The 13,452-nt window shown below is 46.6% G+C and overlaps 1 protein-coding gene across 3 annotated transcripts in view; it reads right to left on the bottom strand.

Moving 5' to 3' along the window:
• Positions 1–13,095, bottom strand: part of ITGA7 (integrin subunit alpha 7) — a 168,547-nt gene extending 155,452 nt beyond the window's left edge. For 2 of the 3 annotated variants that reach the window (XM_044288286.1, XM_044288288.1), the window contains exon 1: positions 12,709–13,095. In XM_044288286.1, the coding sequence (XP_044144221.1) occupies positions 12,709–12,881 (173 nt within the window). In that variant the 5' untranslated portion in view covers positions 12,882–13,095. The remainder of the gene's footprint in view (positions 1–12,708) is intronic. The other variant, XM_044288285.1, reaches the window with a different exon arrangement.
• Between the last annotated feature and the right edge of the window lie 357 nt (positions 13,096–13,452).

The following is a 13,452-nucleotide window of genomic DNA, read 5'->3' as shown; positions in this document are numbered from 1 at the left end:
ACGCTGCTGGGTGGAAGCCAAATTGTAAACCAAAAAGCCCTTTCCCTGCGCGATCCTCATATCACAGGGTCTGCCTGGGTGAAAATGTGGGTATGTACGGGTTCAGCTCTAAACCTGGACAACCCCTTTAAGAAAGTGCTGCCACTATGGACATACTCACACGGTCAGTACGCCACCTATTCTGGGCTCTATTTCCATCAGAGATATTTATATTGTTCAGCTAAAAGGTATACTGTAGTCAGCAAGCGGCATGTACGGCTTAGTTCACATCACCATGAGTAATATTAATAGAAAACACTGCACCATTTACTAAATTTGGCTCTGATTCATTTAGTGAAAAGCATGGTCATCATCATGAATCTGTACATAGAAATGATAAGCACTCCAAAATCTGATGACACCCCAGTCAGACCAGAGCTCCTAGCTACTGTACGTCTGTAGCATACAGTATATGTACATGACTCATGATTTAGCGGCTAATTGGTTCCGGGATGGTGAGAAATCAATTCATCACAACAGAGAGCGTAAAGTGGAGCAAGAACCATTATTACAGTAAACGTATAGATGGAAAAAAATCAATCTGCTTAAAAAACATCACCAAGCGCATCTGTAGTATAGTAACCAAACACTGATACAAGAGGTATTTGGTGTAATACACCTCTAAACAAAAGATTTAAAAAAAACTCTTGTCTTTAAAGGGGTATTCAGGTTAGAACAAGTTATATCTTATCCACTGGATAGAGCAGGGGTACTCAAGTACTTTTTGTTAAGGTCCACGTACCTGGGTCTGCCGTCGGGTGAAGGTCCGAGCCAGAAATAAAAATTTAAGGAGGACAAAACCAGTGACGTGTAGCGCTCTGATAAGCCACGCCTTAAAACCCACCCAATCCCTGATCGGTCGCGACACAATAAGTAGTGCGACCTCACAGTAGTGATGAACCTTAGTGCCAGCCAGACTGTAATGATTCCCCTTTAGTGCCCTCCACAGAATATGATGCCACCTTAATGCTTCCCCATCCAGTGTGATGCCCCTTTAATGCCTCCCTTCATGGTATGATGCCACCTTAGTGCCTCCCCTCACAGTATGATGTTCCCTTAGTGCCTCCCCTAACAGTTTGATGCCACCATAGTGCTTCCCCTCACAGTACGATGCCCCCTTAATGCCTCTTCATACAGTATAACGCCCCTTTAGTGCCTCCCCTCACAGGTTGATGCCCCCTTAGTGCCTCCCCTCAAAGTATGATGCCCCCTTAGTACCTTCCCTCACAGTTTGATGCCGCCATAGTGATTCCCCTCACAGTACGATGCCCCCTTAATGCCTCTCCATACAGTATAATGCCCCTTTAGTGCCTCCCCTCACAGGGTGATGCCCCCTTAGTGCCTACCCTCACAGTATGATGCAGCTTAATGCCCCCCATGCAGTATAAGGGTGTCTTCACACAGTGCAGATTTTATTGGACTGTGACTGAAAATCTGTTCCATTCACCTTATTGGGGCTTGCAGAAATCTATGTGCGTGCTGCCTCAGTCAAATGAATGGAACTGATTTTCGGTTGCGGAAAATTCTCCAACAAAATCAGCAGCGTGGGAAGGCGCCCTGGTGCTTCCAGTGGATAACTAGAATTCTTATATCTGTGAAGGTTCTCATTTATCCAGGTCATGGTATATCTGTAAAGAATAAATCAAGGCAACTGGACGTACTGTAGATTTCTTGAAAACGTTTCACTCGTTCTTCCAACGAGCTTTCTCAATTCTGAGTGACTGTACAAAAATTCTGGGAATAAATATGTAACTGAATCAACAACTGGTAATTATACCCAGCATGCGGTCAAAGGTGTTGATTCCATTATCCTAATTGGAGTCAGTAGGTGATAAAGACTTCCCAGAAAAAGGTGTCAAGACAGCATTGTATGTGGCAGACAATAGATGCTCAGAACTGTATATCGGCGAAACAAAACAACAATTACATCAGCGTATGGCTCAGCATAGAAGAGCCAAAACCTCTGGTCAAGATTCAGCCGTGTACTTACATCTAAAAGAAACAGGTCACACGTTTGAAGAAAGTCAAGTACGTGTTTTGGATAAGGAGGCTGATTGGTACAAACGAGGCGTGAAGGAGGCCGTCTACGTAAAAATGGAGAAGCCAAGCTTGAATAGAGTTGGGGGGGGTTAGACATCTATTCTCTGCCACATACAATGCTGTCTTGACACCTACTGACTCCAATTAGGATAATGGAATCAACACCTTTGATCCCATGCTGGGTATAATTATCAGTTGTTGATTCCGTTACATATTTATTCCCAGAATTCTTGTACAGTCACTCAGAATTGAAAAAGCTCGTTGGAAGAACAAGTGTAACCTTTTTTAAGAAATTTACAGTACGTCCAGTTGCCTTGATTTTATTCTTTACAGATACAGAATTCTTATAGTATGTTTGGTGGTGTTTTTACTGTTGTGGTTGCAACAGAAAAAATATTATATACATGATGTATAAATGCATAAGAAAGGACACTAAAACATACCAGTGACCCCCCCCCCCCCCCCCCCATCAGTGTATTTAAAGTGTTTCACAGACTAGGCCAGCGCTAAAGGCAACACTGCAAGGCAGAAGCAGCTCAGCTCCCATTAAAGTGTATTGCGAACTGAGCTGCAGTACACCAGTGCTGGAAAATACACAGTGGATGGAGACTTCTGTCACTGCCCGAAACAGCTGATCGATGGGTGTCTCCACCGATGTGATATTGATGATCAATATATATATATAAGTACCAAAAACTGGTTGGTCAAACTCCCAAGGTCAAATCAGTTATTGCCCAGAAAATGTTTAACATAAAAAAGCCACTCACCTATTCACCAGTGCTCTATTCTCCCACTGAGGGGCCCATCCCCACTGCTTCCAGCAGAAGTGTGACATCCCATCTGCAGTCATGTGCAGTGCTGCAGCCATTGACTGGCCTCAGCAGTGACGTGTCCCCAAACTTCAAATGAGCTCTCACTGAAATGGAGCACCGGTGAACAGGTGTGTGGCTTCCGTTTTTTTATGTTAAAATAACTGATTTGAGCTTTAAATATATTTTTTTTTCTTGTAGTGGTGTTTGTTCACCCTGGAGAGGTGTTTTTTTTTATGTCAGTGGCATTTTATTTATTTTTTTTAAATCATAGCATGGCATTTTTCCCTGATTTCATTCCTTTTTTCTTTGCTTTGTAAAAAAATATGCATGTGCAATGTGTGTTGGTGTTTTTTAATGGCACTTTTTATCAACTTTTTTTTTTTCCCCCCATACAGCTCTACCGATAATGTGACATCACAGGGGGGCATATGCTTTCCTCTACAAAAAACCTAGGCATACAAAAAATGCCATAAAAAAAAATCACCACATTATATAAGCAAAAATGCCTCAAAAGAAGCTCCAATAAAAAACAAGGAGGAAGTCGGGCATCTTTGAAAAAAAAAGCGCCAAGGAGAAAACTGCATGAAGGAAGCCTTACACACCCATGTGTGACTCTAAGACCAATAAACCGTAGAGTGTATGAATGAATCTGGAAAAGTTGAAGTCCTCGGGTGGAGCAATACAGCCGCCTTCACACGTACTGCCTGCCAGGTCTCATTCCAACTGAAAAAACGTCAGAAACAGACTTTTAGTTGTAAAACACTTCTCAGACTTCTGCTGGCAAATAACTGCGTTACCAGAATCAGAGGTATAGCTTAGAAAGCTGTACAGTTAGGCTACAAGCACATGACCGTATGTGTTTTACGGTCCGCAAATTGCGGATCCACAAAAAAAAAAAAATCGGATGACATCCATATGCCATCCTTTTTTTTGCAGATCCATTGTAACAATGCCTAAAACAGACAAGAATGGGACATGTTCTATTTTTTTTTGCAGGGCTACAGAACAGATATATGGATGCGGATAGCACACAATGTATTGTCCGCATTTTTTGCGGACCCATTGAAATGAATGGGTGCGCATCCTATCCGCAAAAAAAAAACCAGAACAGACACGGAAACAAAATACGTTCGTGTGCATAAGGCCTTACTTTTTCAAACTTTTATATCCACAGCACATGGTTCATCAGTAAAATGTGATATAGAAATTCTAGATTATTCAGATTACCGTATATACTCGAGTATAAGCCGACCCGAGTATAAGCCGAGGCCCCTAAATTATTGACTCGAGTATAAGACTAGGGTGGGAAATGCAGCTATAATGCAGAGTGTATGTGTATATAATGCACACACTCTACATTATATACACACATCTGCAAGAGGGTGACTCAGATTGATGGGAGTCTGACTCTGACTCCCTGTATTTAATGCAGAGTGTGTGCATTATATACACACACACTCTGCATTAAATACAGGGAGCCATCCACAGATCTCCCCCCTAAACAGTGCCATCCACAGATCTCCCCCCTAAACAGTGCCACCCACAGATCTCCCCCCTAAACAGTGCCATCCACAGATCTCCCCCCTAAACAGTGCCATCCACAGATCTCCCCCCTAAACAGTGCCACCCACAGATCTCCCCCCTAAACAGTGCCATCCACAGATCTCCCCCCTAAACAGTGCCATCCACAGATCTCCCCCCTAAACAGTGCCATCCAGAGATCTCCCCCCTAAACAGTGCCATCCACAGATTTCCCCCCTAAACAGTGCCATCCACAGATCTCCCCCCTAAACAGTGCCATCCACAGAACTCCCCCCTAAACAGTGCCATCCACAGATCCCCCCTAAACAGTGCCATCCACAGATCCCCCCTCCCCTAAACAGTGCCATGATGGCACTGTTTAGGGGAGGGGGGATCTGTGGATCCCCCTACAGTGCCATCCACAGATCCCCCTCCCCGACGCTCACAGCAGTATATTTATAAACTACCGTAATCAGTAACTACTTTAACTTTAATCATCGCTCATTGCTGAGCTCTTTACTCTGATTATTTGGATATCTTACCGGTACTTTGTCTTAGCTCCGGTAATAGCAGGCAGTGCGGGGGGCGGCGCTCACTTACCAACGTCACGCGCCTGCTCCCACTAGGCGGCGCAGGCGCGTGACGTCAGTGAGTGAGCGCCGCCCCCCGCACTGCCTGCTATTACCGGAGATAAGACAGACCTAGACTCGAGTATAAGACGAGGGGGCTTTTTGAGCACAAAAATATGTGCCAAAAAACTTGTCTTATACTCGAGTATATACGGTAGATCAGATGACTATGAAGATGATCACAGTCTTCCAACTCTTCAGGCTGTATTCACAAACGCCAAAACTGTTGAAGAAAATCTTGTGAAATTCATACGTCTGAATGGGATTGTTGAGGCAGGATGCTCATGAACTTCTACAGCCCCAACTGAGAGGAAAGGGACAGTCGCTGAAATTTCTACATGTCAGTGTCTGTCATTACATGAGTGACAAGATGGTCAGCGGTTTATCCGTGAAGGATCCGTGTGTTCGTATTTTGCCCTCCGTGTGTCATTCGTATTCAACAGACAAAGCTCAGCTGAAAATTAATTTCAAAGTATTTCCTAGCAACGATCTGTGAAACACGGATGCCATCCTTTTTGTGCCTCTGTTTTTTTTTACCGACCCATAGACTGTAATGGGCATGATGGACAGACAAAAATAGGGCAATAGGGCATGCCTCCGAGAAGTAACCATGGAACCGCAGACCGTGGTAAATAACGGATGTGTGAATACGCACATTAAAATGAATGGGTACGTGTGCTGTCCGTGGAGAAGACGTGATTCCAATAGAAAGAGAAAAATAGATCCACGCCAATCACCAGGCCATAGAAGTTTCTTTTATTTCAATACATTAAAGGGAGTCTGTCACCACATTTTGACATTATAGACCGCTTACATAGCGCTGTACCATAACTGTAGATTCAAATGGTACCTTTGTTGTGTTCTTGTGAAGTTCACCCGAGGCAAAAACTGACTTTTATTCGTATGTAAATGAGGGCTCGCAAGTGCCCAGGGGCAGCGTTCACTTCGTTGGAGCCCAGGCTGCTCTGCCTCTTTTGCTTATATCCCCGCCCCCGCCTGTGCCTCTGCCCGCCCTTCTCTTGTGTCCTCCTTCTCTCCTAATGAGATCCCGCGCCTGCGCTCTCCCTCGCTGGATCGGGGCATGCGCACTGCGATGCCCATTGTGGGCACGGCATCACTGTAGCTACTGCGCCTCTGGTCCGCCTCCTTGCCGCTGGTTTCGCACATTGGCTACAGTGATGCCGTGCCCACAATGGGCATCGCAGTGCGCATGCCCCGATCCAGCAAGGGAGAGCGCAGGATCTCGCTGGGAGAGAAGGAGGACACAAGGGAAGAGAAGGGCGGGCAGAGGCGGGGCGGGGATATAAGCAAAAGAGGAAGAGCAGCCTGGGCTCCAACAAAGTGAACGCCACCCCTGGGCACTTGCGAACCCTCATTTACATACGAATAAAAGTCAGTTTCTGCCTCGGGTGAACTTCACGAGAACACAACAAAGGTACCATTTGAATCATCTACAGTTATGGTACAGCGCTATGTAAGCGGTTTATAATGTCAAAATGTGATGACAGACTCCCTTTAAAAAAGCGCTAAGGAGTAGCTCAAGCAGGACAGTCAGTTACAGCCTATGGATGTTTCGGGTACACAGACGCTTTTTCAAGGCATGATGGGATAGCGGGCGAATCCACTTAAACCCCCAGTACCTAATTAGCTCAAAATGCAAAATAGCTCCACACATGACACATTGAAAAACACACATTGTGCACGCGACACATAGGGCACAACTGCTCTGCAACGTGTGTCGCGTGACATTGATTTTCATTTTTATAATGATAGTCTATGGTGTCGCACTGCGACATACTGCGACATGCGACATACTGCGACAGTCGCATAAAAATCCATCTTGGATGGATTTTTTGCTACTGTCGTGTCACAGTCGCAGCATGTCGCAGTGCGACACCATAGACCAGTGGTGGCGAACCTATGGCACGGGTGCCAGAGGCGGCACTCAGAGCCCTCTTTGTGGGCACCCGCACCCTGGAAAAAGTCTCTAAGGTGTACCAATATGCCTTAGACATTTCCGGAGATTCATCAGCTCAGGGCGCACTATGAACAGCACAGGCAGCTCATTGAATTGAAAATATACTATATTGGACTGTAGTATTCAGATTAAAGGGGTTATTCCCATTTTCACCAAGGCAGCCCCCCTGACTTGAGCATCGGAGCAGTTCATGCTCCTCTGCTCTCCTTTGCCCTGCGCTCAATCGCGCAGGGAAAAGGCATTTTGTGGAGTTCCAGTGACGAACCGAGCTCTCCATAGGGCTGCCAGGCGGAGGCTTCCACCCAGCAGTCAGCCTGGTGATGTAACCGGCACTGATGGGCTGGCTTAAGCGCTGCCCTAGCCTGTAAAACGGTTAGGGCAGCGCTAAAGCCCGCCCATCAGAGCCGGTGACATCACCAAACACACTGCTGGGCAGAAGCCTCCGCGATCTAGCGCAGGGCAAGGGAGAGCATCGGAGCATGAACTGCTCCAATGCTCAAGTCAGGGGGGCTGCCTTGGTGAAATTATGGGTATGTCCAGGTTCAGCTCTGAATCCGGACAACCCCTTTAAATTGCCGTGTTGGCACTTTGTGATAAATAAGGGGGTTTTGGGTTGCAGTTTTGGCACTCAGTCTCTAAAAGGTTCGCCACCACTGCCATAGACTATCATTACAAAAATTGACGCGCGACACATGTCATCGTGTAGCCCAAGCCTAAGTCATTCCTCTCATTAAGACCACATGGTCCTAGTACTCCTGTTGGAATCATCCGCTCTGCTTCACAGCGGAGGAGACATTTATGTCTATCCATATCGCTAGCGGGTTGCAAGCAGAGTGGATCATTCGGACAGGAGCACTCGGACCATGTGGTCTTAGGGCTCATGCACACGAACGTATTTTGTTTCCGTGTTGGGTCAATTTTTTTTGCGGACTGTATGTGGAGCCATTACCTCAATGGGTCGGCAAAAAAAACGGAAGTTACTCCGTGTACATTCCGTTTTCGCATGTCCGTTCCGCAAAAGCATAGAACATGGATAGGAGTGTTCTATTAGGGACCAGCTGTTCTGTTGCACGGAATGCACACAGACATCAGATTTTTTCCAGATCCGTTTTTTGCGGACCACAAAATACATAGGGTCGTGTGCATGAGCCCATAATGTGAGGAAAGACTTATCCTCCTTTTTAGGGCTCATGCACATGAGCATAATGGCATATTGCAGACCATAAACGTCCGGTCCGCAATATACAAGCACTCCATTTGCGGATGCAGACCCACTGACTTCAATGGGTCCTCAATCCGCAAGATATGACCGAAGATAGGAATTCACCTATCTTGTGCGGAGCGGAAGCATAGATCGGAAGCCCACAGAAGCACAAGAAAGAAGTTCGTTGGGCTTTCACGTCCGTGCCTCCGCACCGCAAAAAGATAGAACATGTTCTATCTTTGCCCGTATCTTGCGGATCGCGGACCCATTCAAGTCAATAGGTCCACAAATGGAATGCACACATCCAGTGCCCGTGCATTACGGACCGCTATTTGCAGTCGGCACTGGACCATTTTGCTCGTGTGCGTGAGCCCATAACCCTGTATCCCATCATGCCTTGAAAAAGCATCTGCCTACGCGAAACGGCCGTAGGCGGATTGTACCACTTGAGCTACCCCTTAGCCTTGCTTTAATGGACTGAAATAAAAGAAACTTTCACGGACTGGTGAGTGCCGTGAATCTATTTTTCTCCCCCAGAGTAAAAACTAAACATAGCTCTGCTGCTCCACCTGACATCTGGTGGTACCAACCGCGTTGTTTTGATTGGACGCGTCCGTCACTCACTGATGTGTGAATAAGGGCTCATGCACACCGCCTTAGCAATTTTTGCGATACGCAAAATTGTGGATACGCAAAACATGGATACCAGCCGTGTGCGTTCTGCATTTTGCGGAATGGAATGTCCTGCTGTCTATAGAACAGTCCTATCCTTGTTCATAAAACGGAGAAGAATAGGACATGTTCTATTTTTTTTTGCAGGGCCGGGGGATGTACATACGGATGCAGAGAGCACACATCTTTCGCAGCCCCATTGAAGTGAATGAGTCCATACGGACAAAAAACACGGTCGAGTGCATGAGCCCTAACATTTCGGCATCCACTGTATATCCTGCCTATAGACTCAAATTGTAATTTCCTATCATATTATAGGCGGCAACACGTGTCCGAATAGACTCATTATAACCATTTCCACCCAATACCGCACTGCAGTTTTACATTATAAGAGATATAAAAGGCATACTGTATGAACAAACCGCAGCACACATTAAAAAAACTGAGCACACCAGGTAAACAATAATTAAATATTAATGCCATCAAAGACAAAAAAAATCATTAAAAACACTTAAAATACACAGAATTCATAAGAAGTGTCAATTGATAAGCAACTACCCCAAAATGAAAGGCATACTGCACATCGTCCCAGGGATAGGACCGCAGAAATATCCACTTCTCTGGATAACGTGACATGCCAAGTCTTGTAAAAGCTAAATAGATATCTACATAACTTCTGATATCCAGACGTGCCTTCCACTCCATGGAGATGTTATGCATTCCACCGGGAGATCTGGGCATGTTATTCATTCCACATTGAAGTTGGCTAAATTACCAGGGTCTGTTCATACTCAAGAGATAAAGAGGTAGGTGCCCAAAGGAGGGTCTATCCATGGTGAAATATCCTACAAAGGAAGTGGAGGTCTTAAAGAAACCTGTCACCATGAAAATGCACTGGAATCTGCAGGCAGCGCATTATAGATCAGGAAGAGCTGAGCAGATCGACATATTGTTTTATGGGAGAAGATTCAGTAAAACTTGTAATTTATTCATTTATATCTCTGCTCGTTCTGGGCTGTGAAGTCCAGGAGGCGGTCCTATCAGTGATTGACAGCTATCTCTGTATACACAGTCATAGAGGGGAGGCTGTCACTCACTGATAGGACCGCCTCCTTGACGTCAAAGCCCAGAATGAGCAAAAATGACACGTTATACTGAACCTTTTCCTGTAAAACTATATATCAATCTCCTCCTGCTCTATAACATGCTGCCTACAGACTGGACTGCATTTTCATGGTAGGTTCCCTTTAAATTGGTGTCTGACCATTTAATATGGAAGACCAATCCTCAGGATAGGTCAACAGTATCTGATCGGTGGAGGACCGACTCCCGGCACTGTAGCCTCTCCCTAGGACAGTGAGGTCACGTACATCGTTCACATGGCCTAGGTCAGGGCTGGCCAACCTGTGGCTCTCCAGCAGTTGTAAAACTACAACTCCCACCATGCTTTTCTGTAGGCTGATACCTGTAGGCAGTCTGGGCATGCTGGGAGTTGTAGTTTTGCAACAGCTGGAGAGCCTCAGGTTGGCCATCCCTGGCCTAGGCGCAGCTCTGTCCCATTGAAGTCAATAGGGCTGTAATACCAAGCACAGCCACTATACAATGTATGGCGCTCTGCTTTTTGAGCTTCGAAGACACCACAGTGCTCACCGCAGCCACTTCAAAGAGCTGAACGTCTGGCATGGGAGCAGAGGCGTCCCCGGTGCGCTCCAATTCACTTCTATGGGAGCAGCACTTGGTGGTGGACGGACCCTGGGAAATCCGGGGTCCTCCACCCACAGCTCCAGTCACAGCCTCCTAGCAATATGCCCCCATTGTTTGAGATGGGAAAACCCCTTTAAGGGGTAGTCCAATTTAAAGGGGTTGTGCTGCTTTTGGACATTTTTTACCAGTCCCCCCGCAGCATGTTGGAAGTGTTGAATAATTCATACTCACAGCTCCCTACCCCTCCATTTCAGCCCCCGACAACATTCAGTGGTCCTCCAGTCTCATGACCCTGAATGGAAAGGGTCATGTGTGCCATTGCAACCAATGACTTGCTTCAGCAATGACGTGTCTCCAAGTGACATGCCATTGCTGGGTCAAGTGCTGCTTGGGGACACGTCACCTTAGGGGCCAGTTGTTGGCTGCGGCATCACATATGACTCTGGTCTACAGACTAGGACGGGAAGACCGCTGAATGGAGGTAGAGAGCTGGAACGGAGTGGTGAGGAGCAGGCGAGTATAATTTTTTCAACAGGTCCAACACGCTGCGGGAGACAATTTAAAAAATTGCCCAAAAGGTAGCGAACCCCTTTAAATAAATATTTCCCCAGCAGCGGTAAATGTAATAAACAGGGGCGTAGCTAAAGGCTCATGGGCCTTGGTGCAAGAGTTTAGCTTGGGCCCCCCATCCCTCATTGCTTTGTGGCCAGGGGCAGGAAAGCGCATAGCCTTCCTGCTGCCTGAGGCAAAAATGTAAACTGCACCCCCCACCATGCCAAATTCTTGACCTAACACCTTCCCTCCAGCCAGAGGTGTAACTTGACCAGCATGGACCTTCTATAAAACAGGTGTCTTCTCATGTGGTACAAGGGTCTTTGGGCCCCCCAGGCTCCTGGGCCCGGTAGCGACTGCTACCTCTGCACCCCCTATAGCTACGCCCCTGGTAATAAAATAACAAGTTGCAGGTCACAAGGCTGCAAAAAACTTTAGAGATACTTCAATACAACTATAATAAGCTTGTGTGGACGCCAGTGGGACCCCATCATTTGTTGAAATTTAGGTCACACCCGTCAAACTGGCTAGTACAACTACCCTCACTATGACCCGGCATATTTTCTGGACTACAGACGGTAATAAGCACTGAGGCCATATACACAGACAGCGCATTGACCCTGAGTGCATTATAACGTTTGACGCAATTTGCGGAATGGATGCGGACCCATTATTATGGATATGTGAATGGAGCCTTATTCTGTATGAAATTGCTTGCAAAGATGGGACATATGCTATACTGCACATTATCTATCATCTCTCTATCTACTGTGTATCTATTTCTATAGCTATTATCTATCTCTTATTTATCTATTACCTATCGATGTGCATCTAAAATGTCAATTTTATCGTAGAAAGTGAAGAGGCGCAGCTACAAATCATCCCCTAATTGAGTATAATAAGACTAAACCATCAACTACAAGCCCTATAAACACTGCTGCCACTGGAATCTGGAGGAGTCTCCAGTCTGTCAATTGTGATTGGGAATTTCTTGCTGGGATGAGGCTGCGCCCCATGTGGAGGGTCATGTGGCTGACATGGACGACTATACCCATGGCCAGATTCACTACGATCTATAAAAATCTATCAGGATCTGATCTGCTGACAAAACGTCCCGTTCAACCACTGATGCCCACTGTGGGTAATAGCTGGCATCTGGAAAAGATTTTATATGGAAACATCATGCCAGGGTCCAGATAACGGTCTCTGAACTGATCCCTGATGGCCATACCCATCGCCATCAGGGGTGCCAACCAGTCCCAAATTCATGGACAGGTGACATGGTTGTGTCCCTGGAGGGTGGTGTATAGGTAATGGAGATTGTAACCCTCATCATGTACTTCCATGGTGAACGCTGCCTTCATTATAAATATTTCTAATTAAAAATATTATATATATATAATTCGTTTGGTTTTCCATTCAGGCTGTATACTGATCGCCTTCTGTGATTTTTGGAGAAATTACCCATAAAAAAGTAAAAATCGGGTTGGCAACCCTGGCCAGTGAAGGTCCCGGGCACCTCTGGTAACTTCAGTGTGGCACAGGCAGGGTACTCACCAGTTTATGGGTTCCGGTCTCAGCTGCTTGTGCAGGGCTACAGAAAATCCAAATAGGGTGTCGTTGTCCCCATCCTTCACCAGGGTGTGTGTGACATCCAGATTGAAGCCGCTGACCATGCCCCCGGACAGGAGATGGCACAGGGTGACGAGCGCTGCCCATGCTGCAGTCATGCTGCAGGCTGAATGGAGGAGAACTAGCGGAGGGACCGGAGCGGGGCTTCCCCTCCTGCCAGCCGAGCTGTGGGCAAGGTCACTTGGGCAGCTGCAGTCGTGCCCGCTGCTGTCACCCAGGCGGAGATAAGGCTGTGAAGGGGCTGTGAGCGGGCGGAGCGCGGCTTCACACAGGACATGCCCCCTGGTAGCGGGCGGGACAGGAGCAGGTGGATGAGGAGGACCCTGGAGCCGCCTCACTGCTGTCACCTCACCACATGCCACACCGTGACGTCACCGGGCTCTAGTCATACCTGCAGCAGTGATGTCACCGTGCTGAAGAGGCTGAGGGTTCCTGCCTGGGGATTGTGCCTGTAACCTGCCCAGATGATGGGGGGGATGTCCGTGGCACAGAGAGAGTGGAGATGGAAAGAGACAGATAAAGAAAGGGATGTTTTAGATGAATAGGCAGTGATAGACAGACCGAGATAGATAGATATAGAAAGAGAGATAACAGAGATAGATAATTAGATAGATAGATAGATAGATAGATAATTAGATAGATAATTAGATAGATAGATAGATAATTAGA

Source organism: Bufo gargarizans, chromosome 3, assembly GCF_014858855.1.
Source record: "Bufo gargarizans isolate SCDJY-AF-19 chromosome 3, ASM1485885v1, whole genome shotgun sequence".
Classification (NCBI taxonomy): domain Eukaryota; kingdom Metazoa; phylum Chordata; class Amphibia; order Anura; family Bufonidae; genus Bufo; species Bufo gargarizans.
Note: the sequence above shows the minus strand (reverse complement) of the source record. Positions and strands in the feature narration are given on the sequence as shown.